This window comes from Pleurotus ostreatus (assembly GCF_014466165.1).
Source record: "Pleurotus ostreatus strain PC9 chromosome Unknown scaffold_2, whole genome shotgun sequence".
NCBI lineage: Eukaryota > Fungi > Basidiomycota > Agaricomycetes > Agaricales > Pleurotaceae > Pleurotus > Pleurotus ostreatus.
In genome coordinates, this window is record NW_023503157.1 from 3,768,226 (window position 1) to 3,787,549 (window position 19,324).

Consider the following 19,324-nt stretch of genomic DNA (forward strand, 5'->3'; position numbering starts at 1 on the left):
GCAGCGAAGAGGGCCGGTCAACGTGTATACGACCAGCCCTCTCCCACCTCCACCAGCACCCCAACGCAAAAGCGAAAAACAAAAGCAGCAACAGCAGCACAACAAACGTGTAATCGAAACAAATAATCGTGAAGAATAACAAAAGAAATCTCGGATGTCGCGCGCAAGCGGGCGACTCGATGCGTGGGCGGGCGTGTGGGATACGTCAAGTCAGTGGGTCGTGAGGCGGGGGGAACATAGAGCCCGAGGGCGGGGCGGGGCATAGATCAAGAGATGGCAGCATAGGGTGAGTTCATTCATATGTAAGTCGGTCGATGGACAGCAAATGCGCCGTCGATTATACGCGGATTGGTTTCGGGCGCGTCGATGCTGGCGTAGCCCGTCCCCGTGGACGAGGGCGGTTGAGGCGCAGAGTCTCACCCGGCCTACACGATCATATAAATCAGACCGCTATACAGAGAGAGAAGCGACATATTTACTCACGTCATCATAACCATCGACCCTTGCCCGACATTCTCCTTCTGATCGGTCGATAATTTGGCGCTGCCGCTACGCTTTGCCCATCCCAAAGCACTCCGCCTGGCTGCCGACCCGACGCGAGGACGGGCGTTGGGGGCCAAGCCCCATGCATTCTCGCGGTTCTTCTCCGATGCGACGCTGCCTTTCTTCGGGGACCTGACCTTCTTGTCCGCCTGAGGAACTGGCAGAACGGAAAGATCAACAGTAGAGTTTACGTTGAGCTGTTGCAGCGGTGCGAAAGGCCGTGTCTCCTTGGTGAATGGACGCTGGTGTTCGAGTGGTTGCTGTTCCGGGGAGATTGTAACCTTAAATGTGCGACAGGGAGGGTACGGCGAGGCTCGAGACTGCGTGCGCGACCGGACACGGTGCGGTCGAAGCTCCGAAGGAAGGGGCCCGTAGTTCTGCACCGAGTGCTCAAGGAGGGCCTGCATTCCCGACGGATGGTTGGGAGGGTCGAAGGACTGTAGCGCAAAGATAGAAAAGGGCGTATCAATCCACTGTCTCTTGCTCTCTGTCACCGTAACTTCAGCTTCGTCGCGCAGCGCATAGTAGCGTCTGAGGGCAACCAAACCCTGGTCATCGTCCCAGATAGAACTGCGGGGGCTGGAATCGAGGATCGAGGCCATCTCAGGGTCCACGATGTAGACAGCCTGTTGGGCGACTGGTGTGGCTTTCTTATCTGCGCTGGTAGGGTGCGGAGGCGACGATGTGACGGACATCTCCTCCTCGATGGTTTCGTAGACAGAAGAACGGGACATTCTCGCTTGGGATATGCGACGGTGGTGGCCATGTCCGCGAGCTCTTGCTCTTGCATGAGCGCGGGCTCTGCCGATGTTCGACATTGGGTGAGTCGCATTCGACAACATGGTGTTGAGCTGGCTCAAATCGATGCTTGACTGCGAGCCGCCAGAGATTGAAGAACCATCTGAAGCAGAGAGGGGAGGTGTGTCGCCGCCAGAGCTCGAAGTGCAAGTGCTGGAGCGAGATCGGGATGCTGGACCGGGACGAGAGAAAACAGGTACAATGACTGGGAAATGTAAGTCGAAGTTCTAGGTACATAGGAAACTTGCTTACAAGATGCAGACAAGTCTTCTCCATCAGCAATGAGACATGTCTCTTCCAAGCTTTGTCTGGCTAGAAGACCTCGTTGCGCTTTGATCATACGCTCACCGCCGAATTGATAGGACGAGGTCGAAGCAATCGACGGCTTCTCCACAATGCGCGCCTGCCCAGGGGAATCGTAGACCGAATTCAAATCTTTCTTTTTCCTTCCCATGCGAACGCAAGGGGAGCCCTCGATGACAGAACTAATCGACTGTCGACGTACATGACCACCACCGATCATCTAGCAGCAAATCAGAAGAGAACGAGACAGCAAATTCAAATCACAATGACATACCGAAATCATGGTATCATCTTCGCGACTGGGTCCCCGGTCAGTACTGCACACGCTAAGCATAGATAATGGCCTGAATTGATGAGGAAGCAGCAGGTGGCCCGGAATAGGATTGGAGTCGTCGTTACCAAAGATCGATTCCGACGACAAGGAATTCCTGTACCCAGTCTTATCGAACAACGAATCGTCCATCGTGGATACAGGGTCGTTGTCCATGATTGAATCATACTCGTAAGAATCCCGAGTAGCAGAAAGGTTGGATCGACTAGCGACGGCACTGTCGGGGGGCGAGGCGGAAATGGCAGATAGAGGCATTCCTTGGTCGCCGCTTGTCTCGAACATCTTGTCGCCCAAGCCAGGTCGTCCTAATCGCATTGCCGAATATTCGCTCATCATTGAATCCATGGAAGCATCCTGGCGATGTCGAGCCCAGGTTGCCCTGCCTCCACCAACGCCATGCATGGCATAAGACTGAGCCACTGAGCTAGCGCTAGTTGTCGAAGAGTTGCGGCGATGGTGACGAGCTGCAAAGCTTCTGTTGTAAAGACTCACTGGCGGCGCAAGGGAGGCCACAGACATATTCGATTCTTGTCTCCCATGCCCTCTTGCATATGGCTGAATTTGCGAAATCATGGAGGTTCGGAAATAAAAGCTCGACGCATCACTATCAATGCGTCTGCGGCGAGGCTGACGACGAATGAAAGAAAAGGTATCATCCACAGTCATTGACATCGACATCGACATTGAATCAGAGCAGGACATGTCCTCTGATGATGGACGCTCCTGCAGGCTTGGTAGTGCGTAATCGAAGGGATCGGCGACGCCAGCGTTGATAACATGTCCGTAGGAGGAGATCGAAGCAAAGCTCATACCCGATTCTTGTCGTAGATGACTCCGGTTGCTGATCGCTGCCGGCGGGGGATAGAAAGCTGGGCGCGGTCCGCTGAACTCAAAGCCGCGTCGAACCTCGTCAAAGGACTCGAACCCGACGAAACTCATTCTCGCTGAATCTGCTGAGTGCGTACGACTATGTCCTCCAGCCATACAAGTCCCGGCCGTGTCTCGCGCACGCTGTTTGGAACTGCAGTCTGAGTCTAGCCGTTGACGAGGCAGAGGAGGTGCGATGGACACAGGGAGATCCGAAGCTTTCGCCAATATTGAGTGAAGCACTGAATCGTCTTCGGTTGAGAAAGACGAGTTTGAAAGCTTGCGCTGATGAGCAGGTGATGGAATGATGTCGGAGAGGGTCAGAAGCCTTGGTTCGGCAGGCTGAGGCGTAGGACGACCACCGAACTTGAAGTCGACGTTTAACTGACCGATCGATGGTCTAGAACCTGTTGACGAAGTAAACCTGCGAGGATGAGGTATATCCTCTTCTCCTTGGTCAGAGCCTCCGATGGAAGAAATCAAGCTATCTGTGTGTGCTAAGCTATCAGATCCCGGCAACATCATCGGTTCGACGTCCATGATGAACTCGCTTGCACTTTTAAGCATGGCGAGACTGTCCGAATTGACCTGACTTTCGCTTCCTGTGAATGTAGGTTCTCTCACGTCGACGATCTGGTCGGAAGGGTTCGAGTCGAAGCTGAAGAGGTCACTGCTGCTTTGAGAGGTCTCTTCCTGGCTGTGCATCAACTTCGGAAGCGCTGGGACCGGGGGTACGTCGACCTGCAGGAATGCCTCGCCAAATTTGAACTCGAGCTTGGCTGGAGTCTTGAAAGCGTTCTCAAGCTGTTCAACGAAGCTTCTGCGATCGGACGCGCCGCTTTCATTCAGTACTTTGAGCTCTCCTGTGAAGTCGAAGGACTTCTTCGTGTCGTCGTCATCAGAGGAAGATTGACCTGCGTCGATGTCCGTGTGGTTGTCCTCCTCGTCTACGAGATGAGCGCGGAAAGGAGGGTAGTCGCTTGCGGCGGATACATTCAAAACACCCCCGAGACTTGGGGGAGAAGCAGTAGTGATAGCACTTCTCGGGAATTCCATCGTATCTTCCAGGTCGGACTGGCCGGCGAGGAGAACTTGAAGCTCATCCGGGATGTCTGAATCGGGGTCAGATGCGTCCAGTTCAACGGCGTAACCTTCCGCGACTGACGCGCCCATTGTTCCCGTCATCCCAAGGACACGCTTAGCCTCAGGAGGTATGGGCATGCTGTCACTTTGATCGCCGTCATCGTGTGGGTTGAGACTAACTGAGTAAGAGAGCGAAGACTTCTTGCGAGAATGCGATTGCTTGAACACGGAACCCAGTGGACTCGGTTGAGCTTCGTCGAGGACGGAGCCAGACTTCGCCGACGACGACCTGGAATGGGAGCCAAAGGTGAGGCAAGATGGTGCGCGACTTGCTCTGAACTCCTTGGCAGGCTCGGACGGGCTTTGTTGTACGAATGCATCAGCCAGTCTGCCCCTCCCCTTTGCTGGTTTCAGAGGTTGGAAGACGGGCGAAGGTTCTGCAGGCGGAGGACCTGGACTAGGCAACATGGTCGCGCGTTTGTGCTTCAACCGTGATGGAGTGACGGTGGCAGTGGACTGGGTCTTCAGCTGTTCTTTAGGCGCCACGGACTTGAGCGTCGGCCATGGTGCAATCTCTACGCCAATATTGAACTGGTGGCACTGTTGAGACTGTATTGTAGGCTCGTTCGTTCGTCTCTCAAGATCTCGCGATTGGGCGTATGGACGTAACGACGTTATTGAAGCCATGCTTGCCCTCAGCCCTCTGAGTGGGCTCTCAGGGAGAAGGGACCTGGACTGGCCTTCGCGTGATGGGGAGTTGGTGTTCGACTGAGACGGTGTGTTGGTGGCTGACAAGGAAGGCGACGGACGTAGAGGAGTTAGGTCTGGCGTGTTGGGGGTCGCCTCCAGATCTAAATTATTGATGAGCTGTGCCAACTCGTTGGTGGCAGCGCTGAGGATAGACATTGTACCTACCCACCAGAATTAGTGGATCAAACGAGATGAGCGTGATGAAAACTGACCGTCAGTTCCATCGTCACTACCGAAGTAGCCGCCTTTCGGTCTCCCTCCTTGCATTGTGCCAAGGAGCTGCTCCGACATCGGCCGTCTCCTAACCTTCTTTATCGGCGTCTGTGTGTCACTGCTCATACGTTCGTCGTCGGTGACTCCACCGTGGCCGTCGTTCGTGGCCGTCTCTACTTGCACTTGCCAGACGGGCACTTCGACGTCCTCTTCCTCTTCCTCTAGTACTGGTGACTTACGCGCTTGTTCGTATTCCAGTATTGGGTTTTCCTTTGGCGGCGTGAGCGAAACGGCATCGGGGAACACCTCATTGATGGGTGTCCGTTTCCTACCCTCACTGGTCCTCCTACTCTCCCTGCCTTTCTTGCCTCCTTTCTCCTTCTTCTCCTTCTTTCCTTTCTCCTCCTGTTCCCGCTCTCTTTCCTCACCCCTTGTGGCCAAACTCCTCACAGCCTCTCGCTCGCGTTCCCTCTCTTTCCGCCTCTTCTGGAGAGCATCCTCGTCCCACCGGACGCTCGCACTCGCGCAACTTCCGTTGGATATCCTCGAAGTACCGGTTCTCTCGCTCGCGGTGGATGTTCTAGCGCTGTATCCGCTATTACTGGATATACCAGAACTCGTAGACATCGGCCGTAAAGAACTAGCACCGCTCTCCGAACGATCGCGGCCAGTAAGGAAGACTCGTCCGACGGATGCTGTTCCAGGTGCTAGGGTATTTGAGGGCGGATTGTTGCCATTCACCAAAATTGACGAAGCATTGCTACCTCCGCGAACACTCGGCAGACGCATCGTCATCGTCGAGGGCAACCCTAGCCCTAGCAGCGTGCTTCTCTTCTTGCCTAAACTCTTCGGCTCTTTGAGACTCCCGTCATGGGACACTGGAGGACGTAGCGACCTTGCGGGGCTCAGCGCGCCCACTTCGAAGCTGCTCGTCGATACGCGCAAGGTTTGTGACTTCTCCTTGGACTTCTTCTCCTTCTTCTTCTCCTTCTCGGATGCCTTATCCTTGCTCTTCTTCACCGTTCCTTTCTTGTCTTTCTTCTCCTTGTCGCGCTTCTCCTTCTTACCTTCTCCTTTGACGGACTCGCTATTTACAGCAGTCTCCTCGTCATCCCCATTCCTGAGCTGTGCCCAGCTCCCAATTCTAGCCAGGCTACGCACTGACCGCATCGCCCGCAAGGCTATCGAGCCCTGATTCACGTTCGCATTCCCGCTGCTGCCAGACTGCCCCGCCGTCGATGTTGTGGCGAGACCTGGCGGGGCAAGAAACCCACCGAACGTAGGGGTACCGGCTCGCGAATATGTTGGTTCGACAGGCTGTCGGTTCTCCAATTGCGTGGATCGCGATATGCTCAAGGGGACAGGTGACGGATTGGAGGTAGCGCGTAAGCTACCATTGTGGATAGGATTCGTTATAGGTTGAAGCTTAGAGGACGTCAGGAGCGTGGTTGAGTCTAGAGAATTGAATCGTGACCGCTCCGGAGCGGTAGTCGAAGGTTCTGGTGCTACAATGATCCACTTAACCATGTGGCCTAAATACAGCAGAATATGATTCACTTACTGAATGATCGCGGCAAAACCTTCGAGAAGGAATTGAACCGCGTCGTTGAAGTCGTTGTCGAGGCATTGGAGTTCTCGTCGAGAACTTGAGAGAGGGGGGCTGTGCCAACGTCAGCCAGCTGCGAATATCAGACAACGTGTGACTTACACTTGGCCTTGGTTTTCTGTGTTTTGTCCTTTGCCTCCTTCTTTCCCCGGCCGATCGTCCACCACTTCTCCTTCCCTCCCTCCTGCATCTTGCCCCCATTCTGCACGTTGGAATTCTTCTCCTTCAGCGGCCCATCTGCTCTCTCGGCGCCTTCGTCTCCCCACCTCACGCCATCTAGCCCAGCCCGACTCTTCTTCTTCCTAATCATGACTATCTCTCCGAACTCCGGGTCCTCGGTAGGATCCACGTATATCTCGAATCCCCCCTTCCCCTTGCTCGATCCTTCGTGGCCAACGCCCACGCGTCGCAGCACGTCGGAGAGATCTCGATCCTTCTCCGTCGTCTGTCCACCGTTCTGTGACCCATTTTGGCTACTGCTTCCTAGACCAAGCAGTGAAAGCTTCGACTTCTTGGGGACGAGCCGACCTTTATTCGCAGGGTTCAACGAGGAACTAGATGCCTTGGGCTTGAGGGATAAGGATGACGACTTTGCTAGTATTGTAGGTTTAGATGCGAACGTATCGTTGAGTTCGGAACTTGCAAACGAGGTGTTACTCCCTTCCGAAGAAGAGAGGCCAGCTGCTGATGGGGTAGCCGAGATAAGCCGGATTGTGGGGATGGCTTGGGAAGAGGACGCCGGCGCAAGTGGTGTAGCGGTTGAAGATGTTGAGCCAGCACGAACAGAAAGCGTCGCTAAAGTGCTGCGCATGTCGTATGGTAAATCGTTAAGCTTGCGTGAAATTTGAACAAGATGAAGTTGCAAATATGTAACAAATCGTGAAAATCGTTAGAAAATGTTGTTGGTTGTTATTGAAGTTTGAATTGATGTCGTTGGTGCGGTTATTGTCGGGAATATGTTGAAACGTTGAAGACGTGAACGTCGTCGTAGTCAGCGTCGTGGATGGGGGAATGTCGATTGCGTTAATTGAGTACTGTTTTTGATACGAAAGAGTTCTGTTCGACGACAAAGCAACAGTAAAGCTCCGTTAGAGAATGGTTCAAACCAAACGAAGGTAAGAACTCACCTAAATCAGGCTCACCTCTAGCTACGCAAACCCGCTCGTGAAGAGGGGCGCTGCAATTAACCTTCTACAACCGTTGGAACGAAGAAAACTGGTTGCGTCTGGTGGTCACCGCCGTTGAGGAGAACAAGGGACCCGAAGTCGAACTTCGCGCCCAAAACCAGTGTTGTTTGCGCGCATTTACATTTGTGGGCGTCGAGACCTTTACACGTGATCGTGTTTGCCTCATGTTCAAATCGATCAACTGGATCACTGTACCGCGTTGCGCCGTGCACGCGACATCGACGCGTCGTACAACGTACAAATAACTCGGCTCCAGTGTACTATTGTCACTCTGAACGACCTGCTCACGCATACCACTCTTCAATTGCGATGTATCTGTTTTGACATCCGTCGACTGTTTGGGATGAATTTTGACGCTCCTCCCTTCCATTTCCCTTGCGAAAGGAGTAGCTGGGCACCACAGAGTGACTTCGTCGAGTGCCAAGCCAAACCCTATCTCAGCACGCCACTACACACCACAATCCGAGGGCATCGTTGTATATAAACATCCAGTGGCATGCCGTATTTTAACATCATTTAACATCAAAAGGGAATTTCTGATTAGCTGTCTCAGGCCCACCGCTGACCAGTATATAGGTAATAATCTGCCGAACCTTGATCATCATGTCCTGCCAGATCCACACTAATGCTGCCATCATTCGTACGGCGAGGGGAGACGAACCAATCATCAATGCTGCCAATGGACCGCCGTAGGCGTAGCCCCACCACGAGCAGGCGGTCTCGCTACCGAAATGACACAGACATCGCGGCACTGAGGCTAGAGGGAAGACGTCTGGCGAGGGTGCGGATGACACGACGGACATCGGTAAATAGGGTAACAGCTGGGCCACGACAGTGAGCACGAAGAAGGCGTGTGTGAGGTGCGTTCATCGTACAATACAGGAGAGGTTGATCAAAGGTCATTTATTTGCGACATTCCTGCAGTTTTGTACCGCCGTGATGTCGCCAAATCTCTAGAAATACGTGATGACTAAGACTCTGCAACTCCACCTGGTACGGGCCTGTGGATAGTATGAAAACCACAAGGTCCTCGAAGCACACAACGCCAATTCACTGCACCGAGACTCGACGGCTTCGTCAGCACTTCAGACCCAAGCGTACAAGTCTATCTGCTAGATCCTATCCTTGCGCACGAACATACTTTGGCAAAAACAAGGATATTGTAGACCCAGAGTCTGACCCACCCTATGTCCGCATTATTCGCCATCATCACCCAAAATATTTTAGGAATTCCGGAGAATTTGTACCGCCGAGGAATTGCCTGCAGGTTTCAACGCTAACCACAACCTACATGGATCCCAAGTGAGTTTTTCTACCGTCGTTGGATCGCAGTATTGGCCAGCGCAGTTTGTGGAACGGTAGCAGTGACATCATATCATACTCAGCGCTGAGTTCGAAAATAGATCACATTTTGGAAGTAAACACCGCGTCGCTCGCACGCCCCTATCCCTCTTGTGGAGAACTGACCATATTTGCCTTAGCCGACACCAACAAACGTGCGTTGTGCTGGCCTTTTATAGCGTCTTGCCGCCCTGCGCGACCTCCCCAAGTCTCTTGGCCCACAGTCTCCATTATGCCTTCTGACCAAAACCCAGGAACAGAACCCCACAAGGCCAGCCTCGAGGAATTCGAGCGATCGAGCGACAGGAGACCCCCCTTTATCCTGACACGAACGGAAGTTAAATTACTGGGTATTGCAGGGGTACGCTACCTGTGTTCTTTATCGCGTGCAACCCTGATGCATTTCCCAGGTTGGATTTTTCCTCGATGGTATGTATGTCGCGTGACTAAGGCTGATACTCCTTTGACCTGGCCGGAATCGCAGCCTATGATCTTTTCATCATCAACGTAAGTATACAATTCTCTGCAAGCGCTCACTTAGCAAATCCTCGCTTCAAGCCAGTAGCAACCATGCTACAATATCGCCTATATGGCGGCCATTCCTTGCCACCAAACCTCGAAGGTCTGCTCAAAGCCAGCGCAAACATCGGCAGCGTCGTCGGGCAATTCGCATTCGGTACGGCTTCCCGCCGAAGCCTAAGACGCAAATGAGAGCTCACTCCCTTTATGCAGGCTATCTCGCTGATTCCCTTGGACGAAAAGCTGTCTGCAAGTCCACCCACTGACTTGCGTAACAATCAACTCACAAAATATTTCCCAGACGGCAAAGAGTTGATCCTCATAATTCTAGCCACCATCCTCACAATCACCACCCCCACAGGCTCCATCTCTCCAAATGGATCCCTGGTCTACCTCTCCATCTTTCGTATCCTCCTTGGTGTGGGTGTTGGCGGGGACTATCCCATGTCCGCATCCGTAGCATCAGACCGTGCAAACATCCGAAAACGCGGCACCCTTCTCGCTTATATATTCTCCAGCCAGGGATGGGGGAGCTTCGTCGGGAGTTTGGTCACCATCATTGTGCTGCTGTGCTACAAGCACGTAATGGACGTTGAGGGGAAGACTAGCAAGGTCGATGGAGGTTTGTTCTTTCTCATGTGACTCGATATAGTGTGTACTCACTCTTCGTAGCATGGCGTATCATCGTTGGGCTATCCCTTATCCCCGCGTTTGCAACCTTGTACCAACGTTTGACCCTCCCAGAATCTAGCCGGTATCTCGCCACCCAAAAATTGCAGACCGACGAAAATACGGTCGAGGAGTTGAAGAATTACGCTCGAGCTACAGAAGGCGACCATAACAGCAATAATATCGGTAATCAACCTACAGACGAAAAGCCCGGTGTTGGCCTTCAAAGCACCAGTGATGCGTCTTCCCACGAAGGGAAAGTCGAACACTCCGATAAAGGTCATGAAATCGCCGGAGTTGCCGCCAAGAAGGCGCATTTCCGGGGTATGTCAGTCAGAGTCCGTGATTTCCTTGAACTAACGACAGCTCCCAGAATTCTTGCACTACTTCTCAGAATGGAGGCACGCCAAACTGTTGATCGGGACATGCGCGTGCTGGTTCCTTCTTGATGTAGCGTAAGTACTCGTGTTCTCCTCCTCTTTCTTCTCCTTAGCCCCTGCCGGCCCCCGTCTCTTAGTTTCTACGGCATCAACCTAAACCAAAATGTTGTTCTTCAACAAATCGGCTTCGATGGTTCCTCTGGCTCTTCATGGCAACGCCTCTTCAAAATCGCCACGGGAAACATTATCATTACTGCTTTGGGCTTCGTACCTGGTAAATACTGGTCTCACTCAAGCCTTGCCAAGAACGAGCAAACATAATGACCTACATGATTCCAAGGGTATTACGCCGCGATATTGACGATCGAAATACTTGGCAGGAAATGGCTGCAAATCCAAGGATTTCTGATGGCTGCCCTGTTCTGTAAGTCTGCCCTCTGAGCCCGTCCCTTCATTCACTCAGCCACACATTTCGTCCGCGAAGTGGGCATACTTGCAGGGAAATTCCATACTCTGAGTACCGCGGCCTTCGTTGTCAATTTTGCGCTCCTTCAGGTATGTTTCACTTAGTCTTCAGGTTGCTCTGACTACTAATCCACCCTATCATGCATTTGCTAGTTCTTCTTCAATTTTGGTGCAAATACGTGAGTCATATACCAGTTTCGCATTAATTCATTGTGGAAATTCCTAATATATGATCACCGCCCGGCAGAACAACCTACGTGAGGCGCCCAAGTTAGTCAGGAGGTATCAAACTGAACCCACTTTCCCCCTTTCTCCTCCCTATTCCCCCTTGTCAGTGTTACCCTGCGGAAGTATTTCCAACACGTTTCCGCGCCTTCGCGCACGGTATATCAGCAGCTGCTGGGAAAGCAGGCGCTATCATATCCGCTCTCGTGTTCAACCAACTCAGCAAAGATATAGGCACACCAGCCGTTTTGTGGAGTGAGTTTACCTTCCTTCCCTCGTTCCCTCGTTCCTTCAACTACCCCTATTGCTGGACTAATCCATATTCCAACTCGCTGTGCTGACGATTGACGATGTTTGCTCCGGGCGTTGCAGTTTTCTTTGCGTGCTGTGTCGCTGGCGCATGTGAGTCCTGTATCATATCGTGGCTGCCCTGGTGTACTGAGTAGCTTTGTTAGTCTTCACATTGCTTCTTCCCGAAGTGAAAGGACGTGACCCAGATTTGATTCTGATCGAAGAGATGAAGGAGGGAAGGAAATCTATGTCGACGTGAAGGTATACAATCCTAGAATCTTTCACAATTTTGTTACACTCGTACTATAATATGTTCACACCAAGTTTGCGCCCGGATAAAGATTCAAAAGAGAGCGACCTTGTGGGTTGCCTTCAACTCACCCTATTCATTTAGGGCATCCAAGGCCCTTTGCACGAAATCTTGTTTCACTAGCAAATCGTAGAATCTAGATATGTCCGTTCAAACTCAGCTTCACCCATATGTAGTTTTGTTATTCTCACATACCTCTCGATTATCCATGGCCAACATTCACCAGGCCACATATGTATACAAGCTCGTCCACCCGACTACGCCTCCCCCAGATCCATTGCCAGCGAGTCTTCCACTTAGCGAGTTGGACGTTCAATCGGGGTTCATCCATCTCTCGACTGCGCGACAAGTCCCTGGTACGCTGAAGCTCTTTTTCACCGATGAGCCGCGTATGTACGTCCTCCGCATCCCAATCAAGGCGATCGAGAAGGACCTCAGATGGGAAGCTCCTTCGGTACCAGGTACGTTCCAAGATCTGAGCCCTGAGTGTCCCAGTCTGGAATGATCTCATATCTTCGTGCTTAGTGAGCGGAGATGGGGACGTAGAGAGTACGTTCCCGCATTTGTACAACAGGACATTAGGCAGTGCTGAGGTAGAGAGCGTGGCCCTCTGGGAGAAGGGCGAGGGGACGTGGGATAACGTGCTGGGGACAGAAGAGGTTACTTCATGGTTATTTGATTGACTCTGTAGATTCGTTCCATCGAATGGACGAGCGAGGCAGCGTTGTCTCTCCAATGACCGCAAGATTATTTTACCATTTCCTAGAACCTCCTGGAACCCTCTCTATGTTATGATTTGCGCCACCCCCGAGTCGGCGCCGTGGTCGCGGAAAATTCCGTGCTAATCTTGAAGTATACTGTATACCATGCCAGATTACGTCGGAGGAAGACCAGTGATTAGTTTCATAACCGTGTTTATTCGTGACCGCTCACCGTCGTGGCGCCTCTAGGTTAGTCCCGGTTGAACGGTTTCCGCGATAACCGTGAGCAGGCCATGTCGGCTTCTGTCCCAGCTCATTGTGCGAGAGGCGCGCTCCTAGAAGCACGATTAACCTTCCCGTGTGTTATGGGCAGCGAGAAGTTTTTATGCTACGCACAATGCTCGGCGTGGAGTTGGCCCAACTTTGTTGCATGAATCGGATTCGCTTATCCACTCTGGCATTCCTGGCTTTGTCTCCTCCTGGGTAATCGGAATGATGATCATAATTAGAAAAGGCTCGCCATGTATGTAAGTGTCAGATAGACGGCTTTGCAATCCCGCCCACTGCTTTGCAGACTCTATTTTTAGAGTTACGCCTCCATTACCAAAGGGGCCGCCATCCCCGATATGAAGTCCCTGTGAATAGGACACCGGGCACAGCATTGCGTTGTTCGCGGTCTACATTCAAGTGCACTGAAGGTCTCCTCTCGAATTCCAATGGTGGTTATTCATGCTCACGTTTGTTGTCTAACGCTGACCTGTCGACATTTGGCACACAGTTCTCTTAATCAATACACGCAGCAAATCTGTTGACAAATTCGCCGACGGGTCGACCTTAGAGTGGAGTGGAGCCGGATGTTATGCTCTGATGCGCCGCTGTTTGCTCATGCTCCGATCCTATGATACAGTCATTCGTGTTTCAGCTCAACCAGCACATGCTCGAGGGGCCAGCACGCTTTGGGTGCTCCTCATCCGCGCCGACGGTCAAGTCCGACCGTTCATCGAACCATTAGTAGTGGTTCAAATGGTATAAAGACCATCCTGCTTTAACGGAGAACTGCACGGATCCAAATCATCACCCAATTCTCGTGACAAGATGGGTTTCCTTCACTCCAGTATCCGCGCTCAGGTTCTATCATTCCTTGTGGTCGCCAATGCTGCCAGTACCTGGGGAGCATCTTCCCTCATCTCCTGCCTGCAATCCGCAGGAATCAACACGGTGTCCCCCAACACCTCCGGCTTCACCCAGGACGCGCTAGCGTTCAACCGACGCTTCGAGTACACTCCTGCCGCTATTGTATTTCCGCAATCAGCGCAGGATGTCGCCGCTGCAGTCAAGTGTGCTGCCGCGTCAAATGGTACCGTCCCCGTTGCCGCTCGTTCGGGAGGACACAGTTACGGCGCATTCGGCCTAGGTGGTCAAGACGGGGCCCTCGTCGTCGATCTCTCCCAAATGAAGAACATCGTTGTGAACTCGGACGAGACTGCCACCTTTCAAACGGGTAACAGGCTCGGTGATGTTGCCCTTGCGTTATTCAACAACGGTGGTCGCGCTCTGGCCCACGGGACCTGTCGTACGTCTTACCAATCCGTCCCCACCTGTTCTTTCATCTAAGCTCATGTATTTGTGCAGCATATGTCGGTAGTGGGGGCCACGCAGGCTGCGGAGGATTTGGCTTAGCATCTAGAATGTGGGGCCTCGTTCTTGATCAAGTCGAGTCTGCCGAAGTTGTGCTTGCGGATGGTTCCATTGTGCAAGCGTCTGCGTCTACTAACTCGGATCTATTTTGGGTAGGTGTGATATTCTATTCACCTCGAACACTACTCACCGTATAAACAGGCTATTCGTGGTGCCTCGCCTTCCTTCGGTATAGTAACGGTATGTCTACGCATCATTAACAGGGTCATAGTGGATATTCAGCGTTCTACTAGGAGTACAAAGTAAAGACCCACGCAGCCCCTGCCTCGAACATTATCTTCAGCTACTCATACTCTGTCAACCCTGCTACCGCCACAAAGATCTTCACTGCATTCCAGACGTTCTCCCAGTCTTCCGCTCCGCCTGAGCTCGGTCTGCAGGCATCCATTGGACAATCAGGGCAGAAGAATGTCATCTCCATCACCCTCACCGGTGTCTACTACGGTTCCACCTCCGCTTTTAACAAAGTCATCGCCCCCCTCCTCTCTGCCGTGGGGGTCTCCCCGCAAAGCAAGAGTGTGAAAACGTATGCTTGGGTTCCATCCTTAGTTGAACTGGGAGGGATCAACACTTTGAACACCTCCCTCAGCGGGGACAGTCACGATACCTTCTTCGCAAAGAGTTTGATGGTACATGAAGACGCCCTTCTTACGACAACGGCTATTCGAGGTTTCTTCGATTACATCGGCAATCAAGGTGCATCTACCGATACCGTGCGTATATTCACCGGTATTCTTTCTGTACGACTTACATGATATGTATTGTGCAGTCTTGGTTCGTTCTGGCCGACCTCTTCGGTGGAAAAGGAAGCAAAGTTCGCGCCGTCTCCAACGACGACACCGCGTACTCTCAACGCAAAGGATTGTATAACTTCCAGATGTACGCCTCATCATCCAATTCGCAGCCACCCTTCCCCGCAGATGGCTTGGACTTCGTGAACAACATGCTCACGTACGCCTCCCGCTCCTCTGTTTATTTCGAACTCTGCCGTTGCTCATCCACTAAATCATAGGTCTATCACGTCCAAGATGCCTTCAAACTGGTCATTCGGCGCGTACGCGTGCTATACCGACCCAACTCTAACGCCCGCTCAATGGAAATCCCAATACTACGGCGACAACTACTCCAGACTCGTATCCATCCACTCCAAGTACAACCCAAGCAGTCTATTCAGATACCCTCAATCTATCGGTAGTTAAATTCCTTTCTTTATAGTTGTTTATGCTATGCAGTTGCTGTATAATTCGGACATCTAGTGGACATTCGTACATAGTTTGCTTTCTTGCTTATTGATTAATGATACAATAATAACCACCTTGTTACTCATGTCGGATAACAATGACTCTTCGACGTTAGGCTTGGTTGAGCAACATATGTGTTGTTAGTCATTAGAATCCTGTGTGCGCCATTGCTCGCGACAGTCAAGCGTTAAGGAGACGAGTTACACTCTTCGTTTGGCAACAGTAAGACATCATCACTAATCACCGTGAAAAGCTAGCGACAATATATCTGATGTTTACGATATGGTGCATTTCCCTTCCTTTGGGTGAGGGCAGCCGTTAGGGTATTCAACGAAGTAGCTATAGTTGTCGGCATTGTGAACTGCATAATCTGCGTCCTTGGCGGCTAGGTCAAGGCAGGCCTTTGTGCCGTAGTGTTCCTTTTTCCATGGGTCTTCATTGTTGTTTCCCTTTATTTCGAGGAGTAGTCGATCCATGTCAGCGCCTCCCCACACTTTGTTGTCAAAATGAGATGCTTCGTGGATAAGGGTGGAGGCCTAAACGAGGTAGTATCAGAAATAGGGTACAGGGAAAGCTTGGCATAAGACGTACGCGCTCAACATCAGTTGTTGATGGACCCCAGAATTGGAGGCACAATGTTACCTTGCTGTATCTGTTATCAATGCCCAATTTCAGCGTCGTGTTACCCTTCTAAACCACAATGCATCCTCACCCTTTAGGATCGCAGAAAGCATACGTGGTAAACTGGTCGATGATTCCGCATTTACCGATGACGGGATTGCAATAATAGTCCCAGAGACTCAGGTCGTAGTGGAGACGGATAGCTTTGAACACCGTATAAACACGAGAGTATCGCTCTGGAGTATATTCCCCGAACCAGGTGGTGTACCTATGGAACTCGGGGTTGTGCGGGTCTGGGTGCTCCCCAAGTGTGACATTCAAGTAGCTAGTGGCGAGTGGAACAGAAGTCAAACAACGGTGTAACACTATTCAAGTTGCAGGACTTACTGGAATGCTTTCTCCGCCATCTCCTTAGCATCGTCGATAGCCTTCAGAATCGAAGGTACGCGATCTGGTTTGCAATCATGCAATCGCTCGGGTTTGACGACGGCATTTGGGGCGTCGGTTTTGGCGGAAACTGACGACACAGCTACAGCATCCTCATAGGCAACTGCAGGGCTACCAATAGATGTCCCAGCAAGTAGAGCAAACACGACGTAAGCAGTGCGAAGGAACAACATTGCGAGTATGTTGTATGGGGGCAGAAGACTTGTGTTTCCTGATCTGCGAACTCAGTGCTTGCCGCAGTATTTATACATTGTTCGAGCCATGGTAGAACACAAATTTGGGTTAGGACGAAAAAAAGTGAATGGGGCGTACAGTGAAGCACCTGCTAGCGTCGTTCGAGACCACGGGCTCATAACTCGGGACGCGGAAGAGGAGCGCGAGAGTTCTTCACGGCGAGGCAACACCGCACAAACTAACCACATAAGATTGCGCACTTCCACAACACTATCCGACGAATGCGTAGCGTAGTCAATTATGGAACTAAGGCTCCTTGACGGCGAGAATTCAGCGATAGACTGAATTGGAAGTTGTCGTGGTGCTTTTATACATGGAACCTTAGTCCACGCGGCCAATGGCCAGCAGCACGTACCCAAGACTGGACGTAACTGAACAGTTGAATTTGTCACGTAAGGCCAGCGGTTGATGAGGAAATGCACAACTTCTGCGAGCGCTTGAGTCACTACGTCACCGCCAATGCATCAGTTGAGCTTTTACAGGGGGTTCAGAACATTGTCTCAAACAATCACGGAGGGGTGAAGGTTCTCATTCCGTTCAATAACCGGAGAATTCTGTAGACTAATGGGTTTGTTGTGTCTCTCCAGGCTATTTGCGCTATGACTGGGTTCTCCACTACACGGCGAGTCACCACACACGACATGCCACCCGAGGTACTTTGTCACATCTTCGTTACGTTGGCTGCAATGTGTTTCGACGAGGACTCGGGGACACATTCGTTAGACTGGATCGCAGTCACACATGTCTGCAAGCTCTGGAACGAGGTTGCTCACGACAACGCCACGCTATGGAGTTGCATTGATTTTTCTCATCCGAGATGGGCTCAAGAGATGCTTGGACGCGCCAAACACGCCCCCCTGGACATACATTACAAACACCATGAAAGGTTACGGGATGGGGTGACAGGGGAAGAAGTCATGGCTCAGGCATTGAAGCGGCTGCCCCTCATCAGAAGGATGGGGGTCGACGCGCCAGTCGACGTGTTGAAGCGTTTCGTAGTCGAGATGGAAGGGTTTCCGGCTCCTAAACTCGAGCGGCTCCATATGCGCGGGACTCGCGATGAGCTAGTCGAGATTCAAGCGAATTTCCTCAATGAATTTGCACCCCGCCTGCGAGATGTAGCCCTTCTTGGCTGTAGCATCGACTTGAACACAATGCTCTTCCGCAACGTTGAATCCCTCGTCCTGGGTCCGATCAACTCGCCTATTCACATCGCCGACATGCTCACCTTCCTTTCAAATTTACCAAGAATCCAATCGTTGGTGACCGGGTTCAGTTTCCACTTCCCGCAAGGGCCCGAAGTCGTTCGCCTCTTGTCTAGAGAACCTGTGTTGATGTCAAACTTGACACGCATGCAACTAACCACGAGATGGTCCGACCCGTCTCAAGACCTTGCCAGCCCTACAATGTTCCTTCGGTGGCTCAAATTCGTACAGCCTCTTGACATCGAAGTTTACCTTGGCTGTGAGCAGAATGAAGACACCATTTTACCGCAATGCGAATCGCTCTTTGATCCTGTCCTCCAACATGCCACAACTAAAGCCATGGAGTTCAGCGAGTTCGGTATGACATACTCCTCAGATAGTAAAAAACACGGCGCGGAAGTCCACGAGCTGCGTTTATCCGCATCCGACGACAGTGCATCGGTATCGTTCACGTTCTGGTTCGTCCAACAATTACTCCCTGGAACGTGCCAGACGCTCGCATCCCGGTTTGCGACAGGTATATCTCGCAAAGACCTCCAAACGGTAAACATGGATGGCATCACCTTGGATGCGCAATTAATGGGCCAACATTTCGGCAACTTGGAGTATCTGGAAGAGATCTCTAGTCCCCTCAATGATGAGTTGTTCGAGGTCCTACATGATGTTGATGGGCAGGGACGTTGCCTGTTTCGCTCCCTATCCACGATGATGCTCTACTACGACGAAAATGATGAAGAGACATCGGATCCTGATACTTGGTACGCTCTTCCGAGCCTGCTGGAGTTCAGGGCTGCAAAGGGTTCACCGATTCGGGAAATAACTATTCTTCCAAAAGCGGGCTCAACAGTACCCAAAGAGTTTGCGGATCGTCTGGAGGGCATAGTGACCATCCAGCTCGGACGCAAAATCAATACCTTACTGTTTGTATAGACTAGTCTAAGGCCGATATGGATTGCAAGCCCCTCTCGGGACGTACTGCAGGCACGGGCGCCATTTACATTGATATCCATTCAGTCTATGGAAGTATCTCTAGTTGCATTCGTGCCGTCAAAATTCTTTGGTGAAGCATCCGCGGACCGCCATGCATCTTCGGTGGAACTCTATACGCCCTTCTATATCTAGTCTTCACGGTCTTGTGGCGCCGTGGAATGCTGCCTCCACCTTCCGCCTTGCCACCAATGAGCTACGTGCACGTATACTTCGTCTGGCGTAGGCCTCACGGAATTAGTTAGGGTGATCCTCGAGCACAATTGACAGGAATGCCCCCGGAAACACGTCGTCAATAATACTGAGAAC

General features: G+C 51.8%; 6 protein-coding genes across 6 annotated transcripts; 4 read left to right on the plus strand and 2 right to left on the minus strand.

The window, feature by feature from the left end:
- Positions 1-337: 337 nt before the first annotated feature.
- Positions 338-7,305, minus strand: PC9H_004217 (uncharacterized protein; the record flags this gene model as incomplete). Its single annotated transcript, XM_036773804.1, has 7 exons — positions 338-425; positions 484-1,546; positions 1,594-1,864; positions 1,919-4,836; positions 4,888-6,393; positions 6,450-6,548; positions 6,597-7,305. 7 exons carry the CDS (start codon positions 7,303-7,305, stop codon positions 338-340), a joined length of 6,654 nt encoding a protein of 2,217 aa, XP_036635277.1.
- Positions 7,306-9,254: 1,949 nt separating this feature from the next.
- PC9H_004218 (uncharacterized protein) lies at positions 9,255-11,830 on the plus strand (the record flags this gene model as incomplete). The annotated part of the gene is made up of 14 exons (XM_036773805.1): positions 9,255-9,383; positions 9,433-9,451; positions 9,507-9,529; positions 9,581-9,698; positions 9,755-9,790; positions 9,843-10,163; positions 10,214-10,534; positions 10,584-10,665; positions 10,728-10,864; positions 10,931-11,014; positions 11,075-11,124; positions 11,391-11,535; positions 11,653-11,682; positions 11,736-11,830. The coding sequence occupies 14 exons, from the start codon at positions 9,255-9,257 to the stop codon at positions 11,828-11,830; spliced, it is 1,590 nt and encodes a 529-aa protein (XP_036635278.1).
- Positions 11,831-12,089: 259 nt separating this feature from the next.
- PC9H_004219 (uncharacterized protein) lies at positions 12,090-12,564 on the plus strand (the record flags this gene model as incomplete). Its single annotated transcript, XM_036773806.1, has 2 exons — positions 12,090-12,342; positions 12,407-12,564. The coding sequence occupies 2 exons, from the start codon at positions 12,090-12,092 to the stop codon at positions 12,562-12,564; spliced, it is 411 nt and encodes a 136-aa protein (XP_036635279.1).
- Positions 12,565-13,677: 1,113 nt separating this feature from the next.
- On the plus strand, positions 13,678-15,479 carry PC9H_004220 (uncharacterized protein; the record flags this gene model as incomplete). The annotated part of the gene is made up of 6 exons (XM_036773807.1): positions 13,678-14,155; positions 14,215-14,372; positions 14,422-14,460; positions 14,514-14,993; positions 15,050-15,231; positions 15,293-15,479. The coding sequence occupies 6 exons, from the start codon at positions 13,678-13,680 to the stop codon at positions 15,477-15,479; spliced, it is 1,524 nt and encodes a 507-aa protein (XP_036635280.1).
- A 317-nt stretch (positions 15,480-15,796) lies between these two features.
- PC9H_004221 (uncharacterized protein) lies at positions 15,797-16,762 on the minus strand (the record flags this gene model as incomplete). Its single annotated transcript, XM_036773808.1, has 4 exons — positions 15,797-16,057; positions 16,113-16,173; positions 16,234-16,467; positions 16,530-16,762. 4 exons carry the CDS (start codon positions 16,760-16,762, stop codon positions 15,797-15,799), a joined length of 789 nt encoding a protein of 262 aa, XP_036635281.1.
- A 660-nt stretch (positions 16,763-17,422) lies between these two features.
- PC9H_004222 (uncharacterized protein) lies at positions 17,423-18,958 on the plus strand (the record flags this gene model as incomplete). The annotated part of the gene is made up of 1 exon (XM_036773809.1): positions 17,423-18,958. One exon carries the CDS (start codon positions 17,423-17,425, stop codon positions 18,956-18,958), a length of 1,536 nt encoding a protein of 511 aa, XP_036635282.1.
- Positions 18,959-19,324: the final 366 nt, after the last annotated feature.